Source organism: Gekko japonicus, unplaced genomic scaffold (genome assembly GCF_001447785.1).
Source record: "Gekko japonicus isolate JY-2015 unplaced genomic scaffold, Gekko_japonicus_V1.1 scaffold1384, whole genome shotgun sequence".
In the NCBI taxonomy this organism is placed as follows: Eukaryota; Metazoa; Chordata; class Lepidosauria; order Squamata; family Gekkonidae; genus Gekko; species Gekko japonicus.
The window spans coordinates 107,496-133,108 of record NW_015162524.1 but is presented as its reverse complement, the minus strand read 5'-3'; the positions used below and the strand labels follow the sequence as shown (position 1 = coordinate 133,108).

General features: G+C 45.5%; 1 protein-coding gene across 1 annotated transcript in view; it reads left to right on the top strand.

The window, feature by feature from the left end:
- Positions 1–25,033, top strand: part of TMEM117 (transmembrane protein 117) — a 394,142-nt gene extending 369,109 nt beyond the window's left edge. Inside the window, exons 6-7 of the mRNA XM_015406264.1 lie at positions 3,393–3,522; positions 22,805–25,033. Coding sequence (XP_015261750.1) covers positions 3,393–3,522; positions 22,805–23,445 — 771 coding nt within the window. The 3' untranslated portion in view covers positions 23,446–25,033. The remainder of the gene's footprint in view (positions 1–3,392; positions 3,523–22,804) is intronic.
- The last annotated feature ends 580 nt before the right edge of the window (positions 25,034–25,613 follow it).

Genomic DNA, 25,613 nt, shown 5'->3' with positions numbered 1-25,613 from the left:
CCTGTCCCACCCTGGGGCTGTCATTCCACTTGTGGCCCTGTCATTCCAGTTCCTGAAAACTCCTGGCACACCCTGGGGCTGTCATTCAACTCCATGGCCTGTCATTCCAGTCCCTGAACACTCCTGCTCCACGGGTGTCCTCTTATTCCTTACTTCTACTGTTATCAGTGGGCAGCAGTTCCGGAGGAGCCAATGAGTGAGCTAAGAAAAAGAGATAGCTTTTATATCCCAGAACAAAGTTTGAGTCTAGTGGGGAAGGAGGAAACGTGGGAGTACAAACTTGAGAAAACACTCAAATCAGAGACAACGCATTGTTCCTGTGGTGAGAGCACTGATGCTATTGCACCACACAGCTTGGGTGACATTCCTGTCCAAATTCAGTATCGGAGAGGAGCCGTCCCTTCTGCATGCACCTGGTCTCTGAGTCAAATCACAAGACCTCAGCAACCAAAGCAAAGCTCTACCTGAGGCCACTGTCAGTAGAAAACAGCCAGCTGAACCAGAGGTTTGGCTGGGCCAGACTTGTAAGGTTTTCCAAAGCTATAATATCCTTTTTGAGACAAGCAAGAACATATTTTGGGTGGGTGGGTGATAAGTTTAGGTCCCCTTCTCCACCAACACAGCCAGAATAGCCAGCCAGACATAACACACACACACACACACAGAGAGAGAGAGAGAGAGAGAGAGAGAGAGATTTGCTCCAGAGTAAGCCTGCACAGCATCAAATAACATTAAAAATAAACCCATGTTAGTAATATTTTTTTCAGTATTATGCTAACACAGAAGGGGGGGTTGTGTTTTAAACACTGAAAACAAATCCAACTGTTTTTCACTATTCCACTAACTTAGAAGGGGGGATGGGGGAAAGTTATCTTTTAAACAAAGGCACAATAAAGAACTGTAACAGAGAGAGCCAGCACAGTGACCATCACCCTTCGTGCCTTTGATCAGAGTTGGCTACGTGAAAGGCAGGCACAAAGAGCCTTAGACAGCCAGGTGGGTTTTTTTCCCATTAGGAGGTATTTACATTTCTTAGGGAGCAGTTAAGTAACTCCCTCATTTACAATGAAAATTAGGAGACAAAAGCTTCCTTCCCATCTCAATACGAAATATAGCTTGCATTTGTGAAAAGGGACACTCTGGCATTCCCTCCCTTACCCAAACCTCAGTGCTCGGGGAGGAGAAAGATTCATTACCTTCCAATTCCAACCAAGCAGCTCGAAGCTTGCAGCTGCCCAATCCTTTTTGCAAACGATATCCCATCCCCACTATCTTCTTCCCACCCAACACTCTCATTTACAAAAAAAAGTACAGGGATAAAAGCCTTCCCATCCAAGTAAGAAAAGAAACACCCTCATCCCCCCCCCCCGCCACCTTCGGAAGGAGAGAGAAATACTGTCTTGTTTGGAAGGCTGCTTGTTTGGAAGCAGAAATCTGGTGCCTGGCTGGCAGATAGAGAGCCAGCCACTCACTCGCCCACTGGCCAGCCCAACTTAATATTTGTAAAATTTGGTAAGAGCAGCTAAAACGGGGGACGACAAAGTGTCATAGGGAGGGGGGGGGATTGCAAATCTTTCCTAACCGCTGGTTTCCTGGGCAAGTTGTAAAGGAGCTAGCCTGCTCCTGTTTCCCCCGAGGCACCCCTCCTGACTCTGGGGCTGCAGCGGTACTTGGAGGGAGACATGTGGGCCCACGAAGACAACGTGTGTGGGGAGGAAGCAGACGGTGGAAAGCAGGAGGGAGGGCACGGGGGAAGGGTGAGTGTGGCTATTGGAATGGCAGTGGAGAGGAGGAGCCTTGCTCCCAGGGGAGCCAGGCAAAGTGCAAAGAGCTTCAGCTGGTGAGTGGAGGCTCCCTGGCCCCCTCCTCTCCCCCCCCCAGCCCACTGCAGAAGCGGAGTCCCTCCATGTCCCAGTCCCCCTCACTCACTGTAACCCGACCTGCCCAGACCCAGCAGGGGGTCGACGCGTCCACCCAGCAGTAGCAGGAGCCCCACGCTGGAGCCTCGCTGTGCCCTTGGAGCACCAGGAGAGACGTGGGCAGGGAAACCGCCCGAGGCCGGGAGGGTATGCCTGCATTAGGAGGGCTGGGGAGGGAAAGTGAAAGTGGTTTTTGGGAAGGGGAGGAGCCCCTCGCTGGAGCCTCGCTGTGCCCTTGGAGCACCAGGAGAGACGTGGGCAGGAAAACAGCCGGAGGCCGGCAGGGTATACCCGCATCAGGAGGGCTGGGTAGGGGAAGTGAAAGTGGTTTTTGGGGAGGGGAGGGGCGGCAGGCCAGCTGGCACCCCCTTCCAGGGGCCGCTGTAGGCAAATGCCTAATTGTGTCTATGGGTGGTCCGGCCGGGCGGGGCTCTCTGCAGGCTTCTGCCCGGGCCGCAGGCTTCTGCCCGGGCCCAGGGATCAGCGGCGGGGCCTCTCCGGAGCCAGTGCTTCACGCAAAGAGCAGGGGGCGGGGCTTGCCGCCACCACCATTTGCGCGGCTCCAGTGGGCTCCGGGGCCAAAAGACCCCTGCTGCTCCTCCTCCTCCTCGCACGCGCCCCTTTCCCTCCCATGCGGGCTGCGAGGCAGGAGTCTCTGGCAGCAGCGCAGCCCCGGGCGGCCGGATCCAGGCATGTCCAACAGTATTCGCTCGATAAGACGCACACACTTTCCCCCCCACTTTTTTGGGGGGGAAAAGTGCGTCTTATGGTCCGAAAAATACGGTATGTAACACATTTCTTTGTTAACATAGAATGAATACTGAAGCATTGTTTATAGAAGTTTCAGAGTCTTTACCCTAAGCAGCTTCACAGATTGTCAGATTTTCTGTCATGGCTTGTACCTTACTTCATTGTTGTCCGTTCTGTGGACCTGCTCTTGCGTCTAAGCTGCTTACAGAACTGTGAGGAGGCAGAAGAGTGTGGGAAGCTTTGCCTTCTAGTTCTAATTATCAGAGTCTGAGGAATCTTAGGAAGCCTCTTCCCTGGTAATGCTGAAAGGTCTGAGGGCTCTGGGGAAGGGGGGAGCAAGGTTAGGAGCTTGGTCTGACTCCGGTTGGGTGTCATGCCTTACGTTTTCCTCTCTCTTGCTGCCCTCTTCTTGCTGGTTGCCAAGGACCTTCAGAATGCCAAGATAAAGAGGCAGGTTTCCTGTTTTCATTTCTGGTACTTCCCCTTCTTGTCATGAAGACTATGGAGCTACTGTCATGTCCTCACAGAGGTTTTTCACAGGAGCTTCCTCATAGTCACTTTCAGAAAATCACCCCTCAACCAGCAATGACAAAGTGTGAATAGACATTCTTGGGTATTTTTCAATGGCTTCTTATGAAGGAGAAGTGGGATGTACATATTTAAAGTAAACGTGTTTTGAGGAGAGACATCTTTATAAGGTTTTCTTTTATGTTCTTCTTCCAGGATTGGGAGTTTCCACATTTTATGGGTGATGTTGATGTAAATCTTCCTGGCTTGCCAGCTGCACATTTTCAGTTTAGATTGCCATATTTCAAAAAGATCTTTAAGGAGGAGTATCACATACATATAACAGGTAAGTAGCATTCCATTCCTTTTCTTAAACCCATGAAGAATTTCTGACATGTAAACTTGTTTTCGTCATTCTTAATGTGAAGATGTGGCTTCCTTGAACATTCATTTTCCCAAAGTGACTTTTGATTATTAGATTGGTCACTCACAAGCTAAGCAGGAAAACAAATTTGCAGAGTTCTTGGGTCATCAGAATGATGCCTGGTTTAATTTTTACCTAATAGCATTCTGTAAGTTATACAGAATGAGATGGCTGAATTCTGGACTGTACACCATCCAGATGCAGTTTGGGAGATATATTTTTGGGATATTCTCTCCCCATTAAAATCTTCCAGAATGTAGTAATCAATCATATGTATTTGTTTATGTGTATTGTTTATTTATTTGGCTTTTATATCTCATTTTTCTCTGAAAACCTCTCATGCATGCCACAAAATCAGTACATGCATAGAACTACTATGCGAGAATGAGGATTAGGCAGGAATCCTTCTTTTGGACATCTTGATGTTTTTATGGTTAAAATGGTTCCCCAACCTTTTTGAGCCTGCGGGCACATTTGGAATTCTGACACAGCATGGTGGGCACAGCAAAAAAATGGCTACCACAGGAGGCAGAGGCAGCCACATAATGATTGCCACAACTTTACTTCAGTAGCACAGTGTATATCCATGTGCTATGGTGGCAGCTGCGGCCAAAGCAACATTAAAAAGCCCTACCTGACCTCATCCATTTCCTAAAAACACTTGGCAAGCACCAGAAAAGATGTTGGCAAGCATGACATTGGGGACCCCTGCCATGGAGGAATGATCTAGAATGATATAGTCTAGGAACATTTTTACCACCACGCCCCCTGTTTGTGTCATTGTGGAGGTCTTGCATAACAGTTCTAACTTTTTATTCTTTAGGATTTAGGCATTACATCATTTGCAGATGTGTTGAGCTTTCCTAGGATTCCTTCCACCTCCAATTATTTGTTCTGATGTAGAACAGACCACTTAAAACGTAGAGCAACTTTTTAACCACCAGAAGCTGAATGAAAGATGTAGGTGATCTTGAATACACATCCACAACCAGCAGGAGCATTCTGCCCTGAAATGGGCCAGCAAAATCGATGTGGATGCAGGACCATGGACCCCGCGGCTTTTCCCATGGATGGACAGGGACCGAGGGAGCTTCCGGTCTTGACTCCTGACAGGGCTGGCACATTCGGACCCATCCTTCGGCCTGTTGATCAAGCTGCGGCCACCAGACATAGCTCCTTGCTATCGCCTTCATTTTTACGATGCCAGGGTGCCCCATATGCAGGGCTTTCAGAACCTGCTATCTCAATTGGGGAGGAACCACGACCCTACTCCCCCACAGGAGGCATCTTTTGCTCACTGACAATTCCACTGATCGCAACTGGAATGGCTGGAACTCAGCCTTGAGCTTCCCGTGTGGCCAACCCCTCCACACGTACTTGAGAACACGGCTGAGCAGGCAGTCCCAGGTGGTGTAGAAGGTGATGTCGGGCACTGTGAGTGGAGGCTGCGGAAGTTCTTCAATGAGGAGTGCTTCCTGGATTGGGGCACCATGCTGTTCAGGCAAGGGTAGGCGGCTGAGGGCATCGGCATGCCCGATGGCTTTTCCAGGCCTGTGGACAAGGTTGAAGTCATAGGCGAAGAGGAGAACAGCCCACTCCATCATTCATGGTGATAGAATCTGGGGTGTTTGGCGATCCTTTGTGAAAATGCCAAGCAGCGGTTTGTGGTCGGTGACAATGTTGAATTCACAACCGTAGATGAAGTCGTGAAACTTCTTCACTGCTGTGATTATGGCCTGCACCTCCCGGTCTGTGTGGGCATAGTTCCTCTCCACTGCAGATAGAGTCCTGGAATAGAACACGATGGGGGCCTCACAGCCGGTGGGCAGCCTGTGGCTGAGGACTGCCCCGATCCCATAGAGCGACACATTGCAGGCCAAAACAAGAGGCTTCTTCTCGTTATAGTAGACAAGAACTCTGTTAGAGACCAGAAGAGCTTTGATGGCTTGGAACGCAGTTTGCTTCTTGCGACCCCAAGCCCACGGAGCCGTTTTGTCCAAGAGCTGATGCAGAGGCTCAGTGACAGCTGCTTTTCCTGGTAGGAAAGATTGAGAAAAATCCAAAGAAGGACTGTAACTCCTTCTTTGATTTTGGTGGGGGTGCCTTGCGGATTGCGGCAACCTTATCCAGCACAGGATGGATGCCATCTTTGTCCAGGAGGAACCCCAGGAATTTGACTGCGGGGATGAAGAATTCACACTTCTCCCTTTTTACTCGTAGGCCAGCGTCCAGCGTCCTGGACAGTCAGTTCCAGATCCAAGGCTCCCGCTATCAGCACATCGTCAAAATATGGAATGATGCCTGGTACACCCTTAAGAAGATGCTCCATCAGGTATTGGAAGATTCCGGGAGCAACACTTACGCCGAACTGCAAGCGGTTGACCTTGAAGGCACCTCAATGCGTCATGATTATCTAAGCCTCGGCTGTAGCTGTATCGACAGGTAATTGTTGGTAAGCTTGTGCCAAATCGATTTTGGCGAACACCCAGCCCCCAGAGATAGACGCTAGAAGATGGCTCACCACAGGAACTGGGTATATGTGCGGCTGCAGAGCCTTGTTGAGGGTGCACTTGTAGTCCGTGCACAAGGTAATCAAGCTGTTTCATTTCCTGGGGGTGACGATCGGGGTCTCCCACTTGGCATTGGGAACTGGCTCCAGTATACCTTGAGCTAACAGCTTGTCGATTTCTTCGTTGAGACTTGATAGCAAAGGGCATTCACTGTGGTTTGAGATGTATGGGTTGAACTGCAGGATTCAGATTAAAGGAAATTGGTGGCCCTTCATAACAGCCTAGTTTTGAGCTGAAGACATCAGGGAACTCTTCTACAAAATTGGCAGCTCCCGACTGACTGACGTTGTTGACTCCGCTAATTTCAATACCGAGGGTGGCAAACCAGTCCAGACAATAAGACTTGTGTGGCGACCTTCAACGATGAGCGAATTAAGACGACCATTGAATTTCTTGTACTTGACTTGTACGGAGGCGATACCAATGACAGGAACTCGGTTCCTTTAGAAATCAAAAAGCTGCAGACTGCACTTCTGGAGACGCCATGCAGAGAACCTGGGACAGACTTGTTGAAAAGTGTTCCACGAGACAATTGACAGTGTGGAGCCAGAATCGACCTCCATCTGGCAAATGCGACCCTCAAGGAAGACAGTAACTTTGATCTTGGGACAAGTGTGAAGACCTTGGTGTATGTATAGGTGATTGGTGTAGTCTTCTGACACTCTTGCTTCATTGTTGAATTTAAACCGTCAATTGAACGAATGAGAGGATGAGAAATGAGATGAGTGGCGAGACTTACTAGAAGATCTTCCTGGACGACAGAAAACTTCAGGTATAGAACGACTTTGCAATGATCGGCAATCCTTAGTGATGTGGCCCGTTTTCCCACAAAAATGACAACTAGCATTGCAGAATTCTGGTTGGCTCCCGTTCTGTGGACTCCGTCATCAGACGATTTCGATTTGTCGTCTCTGGAATCAGACGAGTCTGTGGTAACACCGTGGTGAACAGTGTCGGTGCGGCATGACGTGTGACTGAGCACTCAAACGCAGTTGCGAAGAGAAATGTTGGCGGCCTCCACTCTCAGCGCTTCTTCAAGTGCCGATTCATAAGTGAGTTCTTTTTGTAAAAGAAGTGCTTGCCTGATGCTGTCATCTCTAAGGCCATAGAGCAAATGATCCATCAGGACTGACTTTAAATTCGGGAACTTGCATTCATAAGCAGCCCTTCTCAATGCGGCAACGTATTCCGTGACAGACTCGTTCTCTTTCTGGCTTCATTGGTGGAAAGTAGATTGGTGTACGGCAGCAGACATCTTAGGCGTGAAATTGCTGTTGTCATTCCTTAATGACGTTGAGGGCTGTCTCCAGTAATTTAGACAGCGCTACTATGTCCCAAGCAATGTCGAATACAGCCTGTCCGCATGTACTCAAAAAGGTGGCATGGCAGACATCGTCTCCTTCAATACCATTTGCTATACGGAAGCATTCAAAATGGTCGAGGTAGGATTCCCAGTTCCCAACCTTGGGGTCGAACGGTTTGATATGGCCCTTAGATGCCATGCCCATAGTGATTTAGCTCTAGGCGCCCTCAGTTATTTCAGTCTGGGCAGGCAGAGAGTGACTTCCCTGTTTGGTTAAGCCTGGTATCCCATCCTCGTCGCCAGTTTTAAGTATTCACAGGCAGGACACGATGATCGAGGCTTTTATTCATAACATTGCTCAGCTCAGCTCTGCTCTGCTCTGCTCTGATAAGAGCGGCACCCAAACTTATACCATTCCAGTACTGAACTGTATACAATGTCGCTACTTCCATGAGCTCTGATTAGACCTAAACTGAGCCTCCTGATTGGGTACACTGTCTGGCTTCAGAACCACTAGAAGGTCTTTATTAGGTGGCCAATCATAATGGAGGAATTAGAATGCTTCAGCACAAACCATAACACAACAGCTTAAGCATAACTCAGAACATAACAACCTCAAAACAGGGAAGGGAAGCTGGGAGCCCTGACCCTCCTAGTAGGCAGTCCCTTACAGTCCCTTGCAAAGATTAGGTGGTGGCGCTGAGCTATCTGAAAGAAAAGCCTCTCTAGGTGTTGGGAAAAACCTAGGAGGGCAAGGCAGAATAGGGCCTGCAGGCCAGAGCAGGCACGTTCTGCCACAATTTGGTGGCATGGTGGGATAAGGACAAGCAGAGACCTTGATTGGCCAGGAATTGTTATTTCACAAGCACACATACACACACAGAGCAATGGAAGTTTTGTGGGGGGGGGGTCAGGTCAACTGGAGTAGGATCAGATTAGACTAGCTAGGATGGAGTTAGCATAAAAGCTTATACCTTGAAAAAAAACTTTGTTGGTCTTAACGGTGCCACTGGACTCAAACTTTGTTCTGCAGCTTTAGACCAACACGGCTACCCACCTGAATCCACAGTTCTGTTCCTGTTTGCTTTCCTGCCTGGTTGCTTAGAGGTGAGCTGGTAAAACGCTAATGGCTAAGAGGCTGAGTTACAAATTGAGAAATGGCTGGATCACATCTTATCTCTGCAGTGACCTTAGGCAAACCCTCTTCCCTCCCCTTGTGTCTACAATATGAAGCTAATAATAGTGAAGTTACTATACAGGACTGCTGCTAAGGATTGTGGACCAGATAACACTTGTGAAATCGCTTTGAGTGTGATCTAAATGCTAAATATTGTTGTTGTTCCTATGTATGGTAGGTCATCAGGCAGGCAACTGGTTTAGAAATTGGCTGCCATACAAAGCTTTGAAGAGATGTTTAAACAGACTTTGGTCACACTTGGTGTTGCTAGACTGACGTTGTAGATGAGCAGGTGAACCACAGGTGAAGGTTGATAGTGCAAGCTCTGGAGTTTAAAAATGTATTGTTGAGCAAAAGAGCAAGGATGATTAAATGTTTCCTGGCAGAAGCAATCATTAAGAGGAAATAGGAGGAGCTGGGGAACGTTGGTGATTGGGGCATTAAGGAAATGCCATTGGCAGTGAGACAAATGGCCATAACAGCTCATTGTTCCTCATTTCTTTTTAATGTTCTTTAAAAGCAGATGGACTATGGTTGACCAGTGGCTCTCTGCTGCTTCCTCTGGCTCCTAGCCTATATAAACTGATAGTCATTGTTGTGAAGGGCATACTTTAATTGGAGAACGAGCCCACGAATAGAGTTTGTGGAATAATTTCCCCCTTTCCAGCTCAGTATTAATAAGACCTATTTATTAGATGAGCTAGACAAATCAGTCTATTTGAATGCATGTCACATCATGGGAGCAATGAGAGCCTGCTTTATCTGAGCTCTGTGCCATTCTTTAGAAGATTCATAAAGAGCAGCAACTCAGTATGAGAGACTCCTTTTGGATGGGGGCTTTACATGTCCCATCTGTTCTGGAATTGTGGCTACTTTTAAAGCTCAGTTGATAACCTTTGGAGCTTTCCCAGCTCCATACTTTGCTGCAGCACTGTGATTGCCTGTTTCAATTTAGGAGGCTAGTGGGAGAGCAAAATGGCAAAAATATTTAAGATGATGTATTGAGTTTCTGATTCAGACAGAAAATGATGTTCTCTGTATATGATGCGAGAGAGAGTCTGTGTTTTAGCTGTTGGTGCAACATTAATTCTACAGCTTTGAGGACTGTTCAGGTCATTAACAGGGCACAACATTTGGCAAAGAAAAATGGGTGGAGTTCAGTGTATGAAAGGATAACAGCAAAATCAAGAGACTGAATACCTTGGCAGGCATGCAATACAACCCTCTTGTCACTAGTGACCCCTACAAGGCTCCCCCCCCCCCGGTGTGCTTTTGCCCACAGTTGTATTGATTTTCTACTCATGGAATACAATGAACCACTAGCCTATAAGCTTTGTGCATCATGCTCTCTCTGGAACATATTATTGTCTCAGTGCAACAGACCCCTCCATAGCCCTTCCCTCTTTTCATTGTTGTTAAGAGCAAATCCATTTCAGAAGGGTATTTCTACCCTTTCCCTAATATTCAACCAAAATAACATAAATCAGCATGTAAACTTTTGCGTTCATGAGAACTCTGCATTAGGCTGAATATTACAGAACATAAAGGGTGGGGATAAATATTTCGAGCCATGATTTTATGGGGGTTCTTGCCAGAATTCCTGTGCTTAGTGCTAGCAAGCCAGAAGATAAAAAGTGATGCTGTTAGTGTCAGGTTTCTGTGAGCAAGGAAAACCAAATGGTTTCCATTGAAATTACAAATGTGAGCAATTTTCCGTGCATGTCCCTGACATCAAGCAAGATATATAGATTTCTTGCAGAATGAGAGCAAAGGAATTTATTTATTCACTTCATTTATACTCTACTTTCCTCCCAATGAGACCCAAAGCGGATTACATCATTATTATGAGGTAGGTTAGGCTGAGGGTTTGCAGCTGGCCCAATGTCACCCAGCAAGCTTCCATGGGAGAGTGGGAATTTGAACCTGGGTCTCACATATCTTATTCTGACACTCTAACAATTTTAGAGATAAATTTAAGGGGGATATATGAGGTATAAAGTCGGTCGAAGCCATTGTAGTTGTATCTTGTGGGTAAATTCCCATATGCACAGTCTCTTGCTAGTTTTGTTCACTTCCAGCTGATACATTCACCTCAGCTGCATTCAGGTATTACCAAAGTAGGGAAAGGGGGGGGACTCATGGGGGGAATCTCATCTCCTCCCCAATTGCTGAGCTGATGAGAGTCCAGGTCCAACACTTGCTTTGGAGTCTGGCTGCAGTAGCGACAGTGTCTGGGAGCCGCTCTGAGCCCAGAGTGGCTTTTGATACCTGCTGCTACCACAGCCAGGCCCAGAACAGCTCCCAGCATCTGCCACAGTAGGGCCCGGAGAGGATCCTGGAGTCCACTGCCACTGAGCTCCAGGGATCTGCTGCAGCTGCCTCCAGGTTCCACCACAGCTCCTAATTGCCCGTCAGAAGTACAGAAGGTACCTTTAATTTTTTTATTTTAACCGCCACTCAAGAGTACCTGTATGCCATTGGCTGGGGCTGGGTCTGCTGTTCGCCCCCGTCCACTGCCAACTTGGCCGCTGTTAAAGAGCAGCAGATAGTGTGGTTCTGCATTTGTCTGGCACGGTATTGAGGACCAGACAAACAGCCGTAGCAACGTTGAAGGCATATGCGGAAAGGTAGGAGAGATAAGTATCAATTCAAATATTCATAGCAGCTACTGAGTAGGTCTTCTTAGCTATAGAGTCGATCTTGCAATCTTGTGGCCTTCCCTATCTGGAAGGACGGATTGTCTAGGCTGCTTCGATTTCAAGGAAGAATGAATTATCATTGAATTCGGTGAAGGATTATTAAATAGAAACTTTCTGGAGGACTCTTGGATTTTATAGATGGCATCATATCTCTTTGATATCAGAGGTACCGAAGCAGGGCAATCCCATGACTCTTTTAAAACAGAAAGGTGCACTGGGAGCAATGGCAGGATTGTTGATGGTGGCAAGTCTACCTGGACCAACTTGTGCACGGCTTCGGTCACTGCTGGAGTATCTGTGGAACCCTGCACCTGGAGCGCAGTCGCCATTCTCGTTAAAAGCTCAAAATAGGCTTTAGGTCCTTCAGTTGGTGAGACAGAACCCAAACTAGGGCCATCATCCTCAATCAAAAGAATATTGGGGTCAAGATCACCAGAGATGGAGTGGTCAGACACCAAATCAGGAGACGGTGATCTGATAGGCTGAAACACATCTGGAGGCGCCTTGGCATCAACGGGAGGATGGTACCGAGGTTCTGATTGAGAACACTTTGAAGCATCTACTGAGGTCAAGGCATCTGGTGGCTGAACCAAGCTTGGTTCTGTCAGTAAAAAGCTGGGGGGAGGCCCTTTCCAGGGCTACTTTGGCCTTTGTGGGGAACTCATTGGGACCAGTCCTGACTAGGGTTGCCAGCTCCAGGTTGGGAAATTCCTGGAGATTTTGTGCTGAAGTCTATGGAAGCCAGGGGTCAAGGAGGGGAGAGGCCTCAGCTGAATGGAATGCCATAGAGTCCACCCTCCAAAGCAGTTATTTTCTCCAGGGAGAGAGAGAGAACTGTTGTTTGAAGTTCAGTTGTGATACCAGGTGATACCACAGCCAGTGTGACATAGCAGTTAGCACTTCAGAATAGGGTCTGCCAGACCCAGGTTCTTGCTGTGGAAGCTGAGTGGGTGATTTCGGACCAGTCACAGATTTTCAGCCTAACCTACCTTACAGAGTTGTTGTGCAGATCAAAAGAGGGAGAGGAGAATGATGTAAGCTGCTTTGGTCTGTACTGCGGAGAAAGATTGTACTTTTCCTCCTGGAGAACCATTATTGCCAATCTCTGCTAAGGTGGGCCCCCCATGACAGCCAGTGTGATGTAGCAGTTAGCGCTTCAGGGCAGGGTCTTCCAGACCCAGGTTCTTCCCGTGGAAGCTGATTGGGTGATTTCAGACCACTCACAGACTTTCAGCCTAACCTACCTCACAGGGTTGTTGTGCAGATCAAAAGGGGGGAGGAGATTGATGTGAGCTGCTTTGGTCCCCACTGTGGAGAAAGACTGTACTTTTTCTAGGTAGAGGCTGTAGAGAAGGAGGTAAGAGATGGAAAGCTGAAGTCAGAGGGGCAGATGAAGGTAGGATGATGGTTGGCTGGGAAGGAGATAGGGGTGCCACCTCCAGGTTGGGAAATTCCTGGAGATTTGAGGGGTGGACACTGGAGAGGGTGGAGTTTAAGGAGAGGTGGGACTTCAGACAAGTACAATGCCATAGTCTCCATCCTCCAAACCAGCCATTTCCTCCTGGCGAACTATTGTTGCCAGTCTCCAGGTGAGGGCTAGAGATAGAATTATAACTGCTCTTCAGAGGGCAGAGATCAGTTTCCCTGGAGAAAATGGTGGACTTTGTGTGTCATTATACCTTGCTGAGGTCACCACAGCAAATTGACACTGAGTGCTTAAGGCTGGGGCACCCGCCAAGAACCTGTTTCTAGAGCTCTTTGTATTTATTTCCATAACAAGCCTTATTCCTAGTTAGAATAGAAGATTGTTTGCAGCCATGCTGGTGCAAAATCCAAAAAGAAAGCACAGTCCACAAAATAGCTTTTATTAGGACCAACCAAAATCCTGTAATTTGTGGCCAAATCCTGTAATTTATGCCAGTTCCAATAATCCTACAATTTATGTCAGCCATACATCTTGGCGCTGTATTTTGTATCATATTAAATTTGTGAATCATCTTCAAAGACAGCCCCACACAGACTGCTTTCCAGTAATCAAACTTGAGTGGCCAGTTACATTTTTCTGGGTTTAGTGTAGGAGAAAGAAATCTCTTAAGTCTTGTTAAGAAACATCACTGTTGACAGCCTTATCCCTAGACGAATTCTTACTTTTAGATACATTTCTTGTAATGCTTCAGAATCTGAGAATGGTTTTAAATTCATTAGTTTTCGTTAGTCCAGACCATGAAACCCACAATTTCGTCTCAGATGAGTATGAACTTTTGGACCTGAGATTGCAATACAGGATGATCACTTTGAGAAAGGAAGGCATTTTCAGCTGCCAGGCATCATGTAAAAAATCTGATTGAATGTGCAAGGAGATAGTACTGCCTGTAATGTGCTTGGGGAAGAAAACCCCCTAAAGCTCATTTTATCCGATTCAAATTGTAGTCCTTATTAAATCCACTTTACTAATGCACATCAAATCTATGCATTTGGGAAAAAATCTATCATCTCAACCATGTGGACTATAAACAAGAATTAATCTCTGATAACCCTGAGCGCCTCACATGAGAATGAGAAAGATGTTCATTTTAACTCAGTCTTCAGTCCTGTTGTCTCTTTCATCCTAAAATTCATACCTGGAGCCACATGATTGGAGAAAGCCTGTGGAAATTAATATGATTCATTGTCTAGCAGGTCTCCTTCATGAGGAGAATAGCAGAAAAATCAATGTTGGTGTGTTTCATGTTGCCCTAATAGACATTATTATTTTTATGCTTCACCAACATCTCTCATGTGTGAAACAAAATATTAACTTTTATTCAGGTTCCCTTGCATCTTGGCGTTCCTAATATGTATTTTATTCCACATTAAAAAAAATTCTGTCTAGTTTCCATTTTTTTTATCTATGTACATAGAGCCAGGGTGAGTTTTTGCATCTGCTTAATTCATCTGGATTTCCCGTGACAGATGGCTGGCTGCAGAGGATATGTTAGGCAGCAGTTTTGTGTAAATATACAGTGTAGCCTAGTTTCAATGGTACCCAGGGACCTATGCAGGGCTCAAAAAGTAAGTTTGGTTATCCACTCTCCAAACTTTTTCCTTGTTAAAATACAATCAGGGGCTATTCTAGAGCCTTTTCATATCTATCTGTTATCCAGCACACCAGAGATAACAGTCTGGACCTTCCAGAGGTCTGTGTGGCTAGGATTCAAATATATAAGTGCAAAATTGCTCACTGAAATATTTTTTCAAGCCCCTTAGCAGTCACAATTTGATCACAATTCATCTGTCATGAAATCATGGAAATATAGTTTGTGAAATATCAGTCATGTTGAGCCTGATCCTGTGCATGTGTACTCCAAAGTAAGCCTCATTGAGTCCAATAAACTTACTCCAAGACACATGGGAATAAGATCACAGTTTTGTCTGTTCAAATATTCTTAATACAGTTTCACCATGAAAAGGGGAGAGACCACAATGTTCCTTGAAAGTAAAGTTCTTTAGTTAGCTGGAACAATAGTCTCATCTTCTCTGATTGGCTGGGATTATGTTCCCCATCCATCAGGGATCATATGGCACCCCCACTCTCACCCACCCGAAGTCAGAGAAGGGTTTTTAACTGTCACTCTGAATTTGCTTTATGATGGCACCATTTAGCAAACAAATCTGCTGAACAACACACGGAGCCAATTCAGTGGGAAAGCACTTTGAATGGATATCACGGAGGGAGGCCTATGTAGCTGCCAGTACCAGTACAATGAACCAGTGGCATGCCTAGCCTGTTTGGCGTCTGGGGCAGATAATTTTTTCACCACCACCCTCCTTTATTTATTGTTTTTTGCCATCAAGTCACAGCTGACTTATGGCGACACCGCAGGGTTTTCAGGGCAAGAGACGTTTGGAGGTGGTTTGCCATTGCCTGCCTCCACATTGTCCCTGCTTAGTTTCTGAGATCTGATGAGATCAGACTAGGCTGGGGCTATCCAGGTCAGGGCAAAATTATTTTCAGTACTAATCATGAGATAAAACAAATAATAGTAATGGCCAGAAAAATAGATTCGGGTGGATAGCCATGTTGGTCTGAAGCAGCAGGAAAAAGTTTGGTCTTAGAGATGCCACTGGACCCAAAATTTGAATCCCTGGCTAGAAAAGAAACAGAGACAGTGAAAAATGTCTTCTATTTTTTGTATATACATTCATGCCGGTGAAAAAGATTCAAATTCCAACACACTATTCCATCACGAGAGCCAGCGTGGTGTAGGATCTAGGATATCCAGGTTCATATCCCCACTCTTGCCATGGAAGTTTGCTCAATGACCTTGGGCCAGTCATGTTACTTGCAGCCTAGCCCTGACCTGGATAGTCCCAGCCTAGTCTGATCTCATCAGATCTCAGAAGCTGAGCAGGGACAGTGTGGAGGCAGGCAATGCCAAACCACCTCCATACATCTCTTGCCCTGAAAACCCTGCAGTGTCGCCATAAGTCAGCTGTGATTTGACCAAAAAACCCAAACAAACAAATGAACCACACCACCACTTGTGTTCTGAGCAGGCACTTGGGAGGGCTTCTATTCTCATTTTTGAAGCCCAAGAGCTGACCATCCAATAATCTACAAGGCATTTTTGAGAGCTAGAAGTCTGCCTTTGTACTAACTTTTACTAACTAACACTAGCCATAGCATCATAAAATAGTGACTGCAAGCTTCACCAGACTGGATGTTAGGAAACTAACTACCCTCCAAAAGAAGGTGCCCCCATCCTCCATTGTTTCCAAAGGACTAAAGTCAAACCAGAGAATCTGTGCAGTAGAAACTGAAGGGGGGGGCATTTTGTGAGCCTAGCAGAATCAGTGCAATGTACAGAGTACTCAGCAGTACCAAGTGCAATCACAGAGTGCCCAGCAGAACCCAGTGCCATTGTGGCAATGCCAGCTGATGTCAAGCACAGAATCACAGTCCAAGCAAGGGGGGAGTTGGAAGCCCAGTAGAACCAGTGCAATGTATAGTGCCCAGCAAAACAAGTGCCTTCTGTTCATAATATTAACAGAAGTTTGCCACTTTACTACTATTAAACACCTTCTGTTACCAAGCAGGATAGGGATAAGAACATCTTGAGACCAAGAAATGAAAATAAAGGGGTTGGGAGAGACAGAAATGAATGAGAAACGTGTGGAAAAGAGAGAGAGAAATTTAGAGAGGGAAAGGTTGTTTTATCTTGCTGCAACACTATAACTACTAATTTGCAAGATCTGGCCGAGAAAGGCTAGACTCTTGGAGAAAATGCCATGCAGGCTGGCTATTACAGTAGCAGATATCAGCATGCTGGCTTGGTTGTATGATCTGTTAAGCAAGTTTGCTTCAGTCTTGGAGAAAGGGAAGTCTAGCCAATCCTAGAGTGCTTTTTGCTATGCTCAGACTTCCCTACACCCCTAGTGACTGCATCCAGAGCAGCATTTTAAAAATAAAAGGAAAGATGTTTGGCGGGATGCAGCATGACGCTGGCTTCAAGGGCCCTCCATCAAGAGCCTTCCTCAAGCTGCACCCAGGGCAGAGCACAACCCCTGCCCGGACCTTGGTACGCCACTGCAATGAACCGAGTAAATGCTTGGTTCCTCTTTGTGGGTCCATCTGAAGCATCACCTAAAGGAGAATTCCCCTTTTCATAGCCTTTGAACAGGAGCCTGTTTTGTCTCAGTCTCTGAGCAGACAGCACCATCTGTGGTAATTATTATTAACAGGTTAGCCTGCATGGTCAGGGTTGTTGATTTTCTGTCATTCTGCTTCTCAAAAGCCTTGCTTGATAGCAGATGCTGAATTTGGAGACATGAGAATCACAGGCTTCTTTTTTCCCTTGAAGCAAAGTTCTGTCCGTTAGGGCAAAGAAGTGCACTTGCAAGGCCATGTCTCCTCTGTTATATTGTTGCTCAAGAGGAGTCTGGCCTCTGTTCTCTTCGTGGGTTGTAGCCACATTAGACGCTAGCAATGCCAGGCAACATCAGTGCTTTAGGCAGGCCAGTGGGTCATGACTGGGAGAAGACACAGAAGGCAGCAAGAAATTTCAGGGTAACTGCAAACGTCAAGCACAGGGTAAAGAATGGATGAGGTCTACCACAAACATTATTGCTATTTGTGTATGTTTATTCCCCTTCTTGCAGGTCCCCTTCCATATCCAAAATTATAACAGTGTTAGATGTAACAGTAAAATACAGTCCTTTGCAACACAACTGGTTGGATGAGAAGGTCATGCAAATGTTGGCAGGATAGCCATGATCATCCAAATTAAAATAGACGGTGGAGCTAAATATGCTACGCACACATGCTCACAGAATTAGAAATAAAGTTAGCAAAAAACACCCCCCAAAAAGCCAAAAACAACACCACCAACAACAAAGGATTTAACCAAGCCAGAACTTTAATCCAGATGCTGAAAATGCTCTCTGGTAGTTATTATCAGAGTAGGGAGGTTGATGGCTACAGCGAAGGCAGAGGATGTGTGTCTGGAGCCAATGCAAGTGCTCCAGACACAGAGATGCCTTCGGGACCCTGCAGGCAAAAATAGAAAGGTCAGAGGTAAAAACAAAGCAATCCAAGCAGAGCGGTTGTTAGAGAAGTCTCAGAGGGCTTCTTGTTTTTGTTCATCTGTGTACTGTATGTGTGTCTGAAAACATGCTAGAAAACTAGTCAGCTGCTGCAAAGTGCTTTCTGGAGGTACAGAAGCATTATTTGCCCTTTGTAATTAGGGTAACTGAGATGAAAGTGCTGAGCTGCCAAAAACAGAGAGAGGCTTGCAACTGAATCTTTAATTTTGGCCTTTTGCTTTGCTTCAAGGGTAGGAAATGAAAGGCTTGTGCATGTCATCCTCAAACATCTTCCTACCTGACATATTTTCTTCTTTTCACACTTATGCACAGCACAGGAGAACCCTTTTCTGACCTTCTGTGAGAAGATACTGAGGGACCAAGATCATGGCCACCTACACACAGTCATCCGTGGAGCTCATGTATTCAGCCTATGCATGTGCAACAGTAGGGTTGTTATTGCACAATCGAGAACCCTGAAAAAGCAGGGCTCTTGCTCATGCATAGAGTGTTGCATGCAGGTACCTCTGTATACAGTTAGGCTCTAGACATGAATCCCAGTGAAGGCATCTATGCTAGGAGCAGACCTTGCCACTACAATCCTTGTCTTATGGCTCCGATCAGACACAGAAGTTGCCACAGAAGCGGCATGAATGCTGGGCGGATTATAAAGGCGCAATCACACAGCAACATCTGACCAGCATAGTGCACCCATTGCAGCCAGACGAAGATGCAGAGTAAAAAGCTACCTCCGAAAGTCCACTAGCAAACGGCTTGCGATGGGCCACTGCCGGACTCTCCTTGTGTGTGTGATCGCTCCAGCGCGCTCCTCTTGCGTCATTGGAGCTCGCCGGGAATGTGCAGCAATGAAGGAAACTGCCGTCGCATCTGATCGTCATTGCAGCGGGACACACTGTGCCGCCGCAAATAGCCACGCCTCCCCCCTGCGTTTCCCAGCAAGTGTGAATGGGACCAAGGACTAGTAAAGAAGGCTATGGTCTGTATTAATCGAGAGGAAAACCTGGTTGCGCGGGAGTGTTCCTTGTTTTGTGGATGTTGTCTAGAATGGAATTTAATAGTATTCATCTACTCCTCAAACAGAGAGAAAGAGAAGGAAAAGCAGGAGATTATCTATATTTTATGGTAATTCCATTTGCCTCTAGACTGGAGTTCATAAGAAAAGAAAGCTATAGCATGTGAGAGTTACTCTTTGAAGGTGTCTAAGGATAACTAGTTGTCATTTATCCACTACCACATTGGGGGATCCATTCATTTTTGAACTTCTCCTTATGGTGGCATAATAATTGAGAAGGAAACCACTCTCAGCTTTCCATATAAAAACTTAAGGCTGCCCTAGTGAAGAATACTATTTTATAGATGGCAGTAAGAGACTTGATTTGAACAGATGGCTTAGATACATCAGAAACCACAGAGAATAATCATTCATTAATTCAGAGAATGCAAATACTCGTAATACCATTAAAATATTCTACCTGAAGCCCCCATTTTACTTTGAGGAGTCTTAACTTTTTAGATGACTGTTCAGCATCTGTTTAATGCAAGTGATGAGCTAGAGAAGCAGTCCCATCCCATGGTACATCTGGGGAGCAAAAGAGATGAGGCTATGGTGATTGAGAAGGTCTTGGCACAGAAGAGAATTTGGAATGGGGGGGTTCATTGTTTATTTGATTAATTTATTATTATGCCACTTTTTAGCACCAATATCCCCAAAGTGGCTTACAAAAGTAAAACAACAGTGAAAAAACCCTCTAAAATAACAATAAATGCAAACCACACTCACTACTGACCTATAACCGCATAAGAACCACTCCGGGTGCCATTAAAACACCCCAGTTTAAAAAAAAAACTGTAGAAACTGAGTAGAGGGGGGATCTTTAAAGTATTTCTGAATGCCAAAAGATAGCAGTCAAGCTGTGTACCTCTGGATCCAGTAAACTATGGAATACCCTTAGGTTAGCAGTCATCATAGAAAGTTCATGAAACCACATTTAGAACAAGGAAAGTGGACAAAGAGACATGGAAAGGTGAAGCAGATCTTATTTTGTGGATGGGTGAGAAAGAATGAAATGGAAAGATTAGTATTTGATGAAGGAGCTTAAATGTCTAAAATCAAATGTATCCTGGAAGCATCAAGCATGAGAACTATAGCATGTCTCTGTGACGTGCAAGCCCCCAACAGTTTTTACCACAGACCTTTAGTCTAGCTCTTGAATGTGCAAGATGAGCTTTGTAATCTGATTTCTATAAAATTCTGCCATTGCCACAATAGAAACAATGTTCAGTAATGGACATAAGAGAAGCTATGCTGGATCATACCTGTGGTTCATCTATTGCAGCATCTTATGTCCAACAGTGGCCAGTAAGATTTCCCAGAGAGGTCCACAGAGAGGGCCTGCAGTCAGTAGCCCTTCCCTGCTGATTGCTCCCCATCATTGAACAGTTGGATTCTGCCTTTGAACTCAGAAGTCCCATTCAGCAGTGGTAACTAATAGGTCTTGTGAAGGAACAGACTCATAAACTCTTCCCTGTCCTTATGGTTGGGCCCTGAGAGGTCAGAAAAACCCAGCAACCATCCCACATCTGTTCCTGGTGATGCCACCCCTTCCCCTACTCCACTGGGGTGCCAAAGACAAACTGGACACCTTCTGCCACTAATAAGTCTAACAACCCTGAGAGTATCACCTGCTGAGCAGAGCTGTACCTCTAGTGCTCTGTACCTGTATTGTCATTTAAAGGCTTCACTTCATTGCTGCACCTGCCTGTTTCACTCCACAAGATTGCACAAGGACGATCTCCTGCAGCTCTGCACATTCACACTATCATGCTCCAGGGATGGTGAATTGACCCACTGCCTGTTAGATCGCTGCTAAAAAAGATCCAGAGAGTGATTTCAACAAAAGTGATCAGCTTTATTGTAGTTACGAACAAGCGCTTGAAAGAAGTCATAACTAGAACAGATTAACATTGGGAGCTAGGCTCCTTTTAAACATTCCCGGGCTAATGTAGCCACGCCTATTTACACAAAGTAACCAATGAGGTTGCTCAGATAACATCCAATGAGGGTTCTTCCCTGTCAGGGAATTGGTGCAGCTCTGATTGGTCGCTGTTGTGGAGCGACCAATAGTGCATTAGTTCGGAGGAGCCTTCGTCTGGTTCGAAGCTTAACATGGAACGGTTAATGCTGCGATTCATGTAAGTCATTTTGAATACACCACACTGCCCATCCCAATGATCACACTTCAGATAGCAAGACCATGCAGGTGTGGTGTGTTTTTGTTCAACTTTCAAAATAGAAGAAAGTTTAATAAAAGAATGGGTGGGAAACACCCTGGTTCACCTGCGTGCTGTTCAAGCTTTCAGGGTGAGCAAGCAAACAAACAGAAAGTGAAAACCCAAAGCCGTCTTTTCTAAATGATGTTTGATTTAGGATGAGCTAGCTTTACTTGAAGTTGCAGAAGCTCTCGTGGTTGGGTCTTACCTTAGTTCTCATGGTTGGGTCTTCCCTCCATTGTCCCTGCCACATGGACAAGATGGACCCTAGGTAAAAACTTAGTCTATCATGGCATGTGCTCCAAAGCACAGGATGCAAAGGTAAGGGAGCTTCTTCCTCCTGTCCTGAGAATTTATAATCTACCTTGGGGAGTCCATCCCACATGGCGGTCATGTGGATCCTTCTGCCCCAGAAAGTAGAGTTTATTGTCTAGCCATTAGCTATTAGAAGTGTCTCTCCCTTTTGGTTGTGAGGAAGTAAGTAATTGTCAGGGGTCATTTCGTAGAAAAAGAGCTAGGGGAACTCATTAGCATAACTCATTAGCATATGCCAGACCCCCTGACATCACCGGAAGTGTGTCATAAGGCCACACCCCCCGCCCCCAACGGTCCCGGCTGCCACCGCCGGCCTTGCAGCTCCACTGCCGAGCCCCATGAGGGGCCCGGTGGTGGACCTGCAAGGCCAGCGGGAGTGCAAGGAAGCCCCGCGAAGGCCCTCCCTGGCCCCAGGCAGGCAGGGGTGGAGAGAGGCAGGGAGGAAGCAACTTACCCTCCCTCTTCTCCTGCCTCCTCCTGGCTGAATGAGGGCCGGAAGTGGGACGGCCGGAAGCAGGGGGCGGGGCTTCGTCATGTGCACCGCCCCCATACCTCACCCGGGGGAACTGCGTTCCCCCGCGTTCCCCCCGAAATGACCTTTGGTCATTGTCCTGCATTGGCCAAACTCATTAGGATAACCAAGCACTGGAGTGCTTGAAGCTTGATAGCACTTTCCTTCAACTGCCTCCGCTCTGCCAATTACTAGTCTGCAGCTGTGTCCCCTGTACATGAACAGAGAGCAGTCACAACAATTGAAATACTGGGATGAATTCTTGGGTGGAGAGCTTAGTTTTCCATGAATCTGTCCAACCTCCTTTTTAAAATGTATTGAAACTAGTGGCTATTAGCACTAAATGAGCAATCAGTCACTAGGATCTTGTCAAATGTTCTATCAAATATGGCTTTTACTCTCCAGGAAGGATTTTTTTGTGCAGCTATTTTCAAAGTCCCAAGCAGGTGGCTTCTTAGGTTTATTGATCTACACTGCATCACCTAATGGCTAATCTACTGGACATGTACAAATAGCTGTATGAGTTTTATTTCTTGTACTACTGGTCTAGCATTACCAGATGATTTAGTACATGGCTAAACATCATTGCAAAACTTAATTCAGTCATAATTTCATCCTACTGAGAATTTTAATTCTAGCTTTATTGTGCCACTTGATAGAAAAGAATATTTTCTTTTAATTTTTAAATATGAGTTTTCCTGTACCATTTATGTTACTGTACTGCAAAAAGAAATAGTCAAATCTTGCTGTTTCTTTTTCTTTTTTCTTTTGTAACAGGTAAATGGTTCAACTATGGAATCATATGTCTTGTTTTAATCTTGGATCTTAACATGTGGAAGAATCAAATATTTTATAAGCCACATGAATATGGTCAGTATATTGGTCCTGGGGAAAAGATCTACACCGTGGAAGACCCAGGAAGCTTAAAAGACCTCAACAGAACCAAACTGTCTTGGGAATGGCGCTCAAACAGCACTAATCCATTGACCAACAGAACTTACGTTGAAGGAGATATGTTTCTGCATAGCCGATACATTGGGGCAAGCCTAGATGTCAAATGCCTGGCCTTCATTCCAAGTTTACTGGCTTTTGCGTTGTTTGGTTTCTTCATTTGGTTCTTTGGACGGTTTCAGAAAACCGATCAAGGCATGGAGAACCTTAACAAATCATACACACGCATGAAAAGGAAATCACCATCTGATGTGGGAATGACCCGTGAGAACACCCAAGTCTTAACAGAGGAGCCTTTAAGTTTTGATGATCCACATTTGATATCTATCAAGTCAGATTTGAGTGAGATTGTCTTTAATTCTTCCCTGCTGACATCTGAAAACCTGAATTTGCACTTAACTGAGCAACCAAGTCCACTGCAACCAATAAGAGAGCCCTCTGTACCTAAGGATCATCCTTTAACCTAATATGGCTCTCTGGGAAAAAAAATGAAGCAACAAACAATTATTGTGTGATTTCTTTGTTACTTGTTTTGTAAGTGACTGTTTACATAGTCTTTAGAACAAGAGATACAACTTATACCACAAAGGTGCTCAACATGCTTTCCCCTCTATGACTTTGTTTTCTATTCGTATTATAATGAATTGTGCCTACTGTATTATATCAAACATTCCTTTATAGATTGCTTCTGGGGGAAAATTGCAAGAGTGTGCTATATGACTACTTGCAGGTATAAAATTCTACTTTGGTGGTGCCTTGAAATATTAAACCGTCTTTCTAATATAATGGTGTGGATCCCATCTAGTGCAAGCAGAGCGTGCAAGATAAGGGGAACTTTCCTGTCTCCCCTTTCCTGTTGTGTTCTCTCCCGTATCTCCCCCACCCCTGGTCAGGTTCAGTGGTCTTCAAAATAAGTGTGGGGCAAAACAGGAGGGAGGAATTGTTGAAAGCTGCCCTCTGCTCTGCCGCTGGTGGAAGTGCCTTCTGCCGGCAGGAAGGGAGATTAGGATCCAAGCCTTAGAAAAGTGGTGAAGCTGTCCTTTTCAACTGTTTTGCAAGAGCAATGTTCTTTGAAATAGAATGATTTTGAGATTGGGAGAGTTAATGTATGGCCCCTAGGCTATGCTGGGTTACCCTTAGATTCACTAAAGATCTACTTCCTACACTGGTCCTAGAGCCTGGCATACAGACAGTTTTTTGGCAGAAGGTAGACTTTCGCTTGCAGAAGACCTTGCAAGATGCGGTGCAACTTGCAGCAGACTGCCAACCTTATATTTACAGTAGCATCCTAAGCAAAGTTAACACTTTTTAAATCCACTGAAGTCAGTGGGTTTAGAAGGGTACAACTCCATTTAGGGTGGCACTGCTAGACCCTTCCTGGATATATGTGTCATCCACAGAAGAATGATGTCAGTTTTGTGTGCCTGGGAGTGTGTGTGTGGGGGGGGGAATTTCTGATAAGGAACGGCAGTGAAAGTCTGACTTTAGTCCACTGACCTGTAGTCTGTGACTTTAATGGCTGGACTTCAAAGAAGCATGTTGATTACCTTTTTAATTTTGCTGGCTGTCTGCCAGACACATGCACCACAGATTCATAGCACCGTAAGCTGAGAACGATAATGCGGCATGGTTCACTACTTAACAACATGTGACTTTCTCCACCAGATAATTGCAATTAGGTGATAATACCTAATTATGTTTTTCATAATTAGAGATAAATTGCCACTTAATTAAAAATCTCACCCTTCACCTTCTTAGGATCAAAAAGTTAAAATGCAGAATTTGAAGGAAGAAAGAGTTGGACTATCAGCTGAAACCTATGCAATGCCAAAGAACAATATTGGGAATGTACTTGAGGATAATATTATGAGTACATCATCTGCAGAGTTTGTGAACTTTTTTTTTGTAAATATGGATAAAGGTATATCCAAACAGAAACGTGTGCAATGCTACCGAGGAAATGGACTCTGGCCATAGGTTCTGAGGTGAGAGTGAATGCATGAACTAGACTAATGAGTTCTGTGTTGTTTTGTTACTTTGAAGAATTGAACACTATGTCCACTAATAAAAAAGGAAATTCATAAGCAAAAAAACCCATTGTATTTATTTTTGGGTCTGCTTTTTTAGGTCAGTCAGCTGTATTTTTCACACACAGTCCTCACCTTCTTTAAATCTTAACCTGCTTCAGGTATAGACCCATTCTTTCATTCCACACATTTTTAACCACTCTTGCTCTAAGGAGCTTACAGTACATCGAGTTCTCCCTTTTTATCATAGCAACCTTGTAAGATAAGTTATCTGGATGGTCACTTTACAGGTTTCTAAGTCCATCGTGTTTTGGTGAACAACACTAGGGCTTCAGGAAGGGGCTGTGGCTCAGTGGTAGAGCATCTGCTTGGTACGCAAAAGGTTCCAGGTTCACTGCCAGGCATCTCCAGTTAAGGACCAGGCAGTAGGTGATATGAAAGACCTCTATCTGGGACAATGGAGAGCTGCTGCCAGCCTGAGTAGGCAATACTGACTTTGATGGACCAAGAATCTGATTCAGTATAAGGCAGCGTCATGTGTTCAATAAGAGTTTTGTGCCTCCCAGACTTATACATGCCCTTTTCTCCTCCTACCCGCAGTGTGCAGG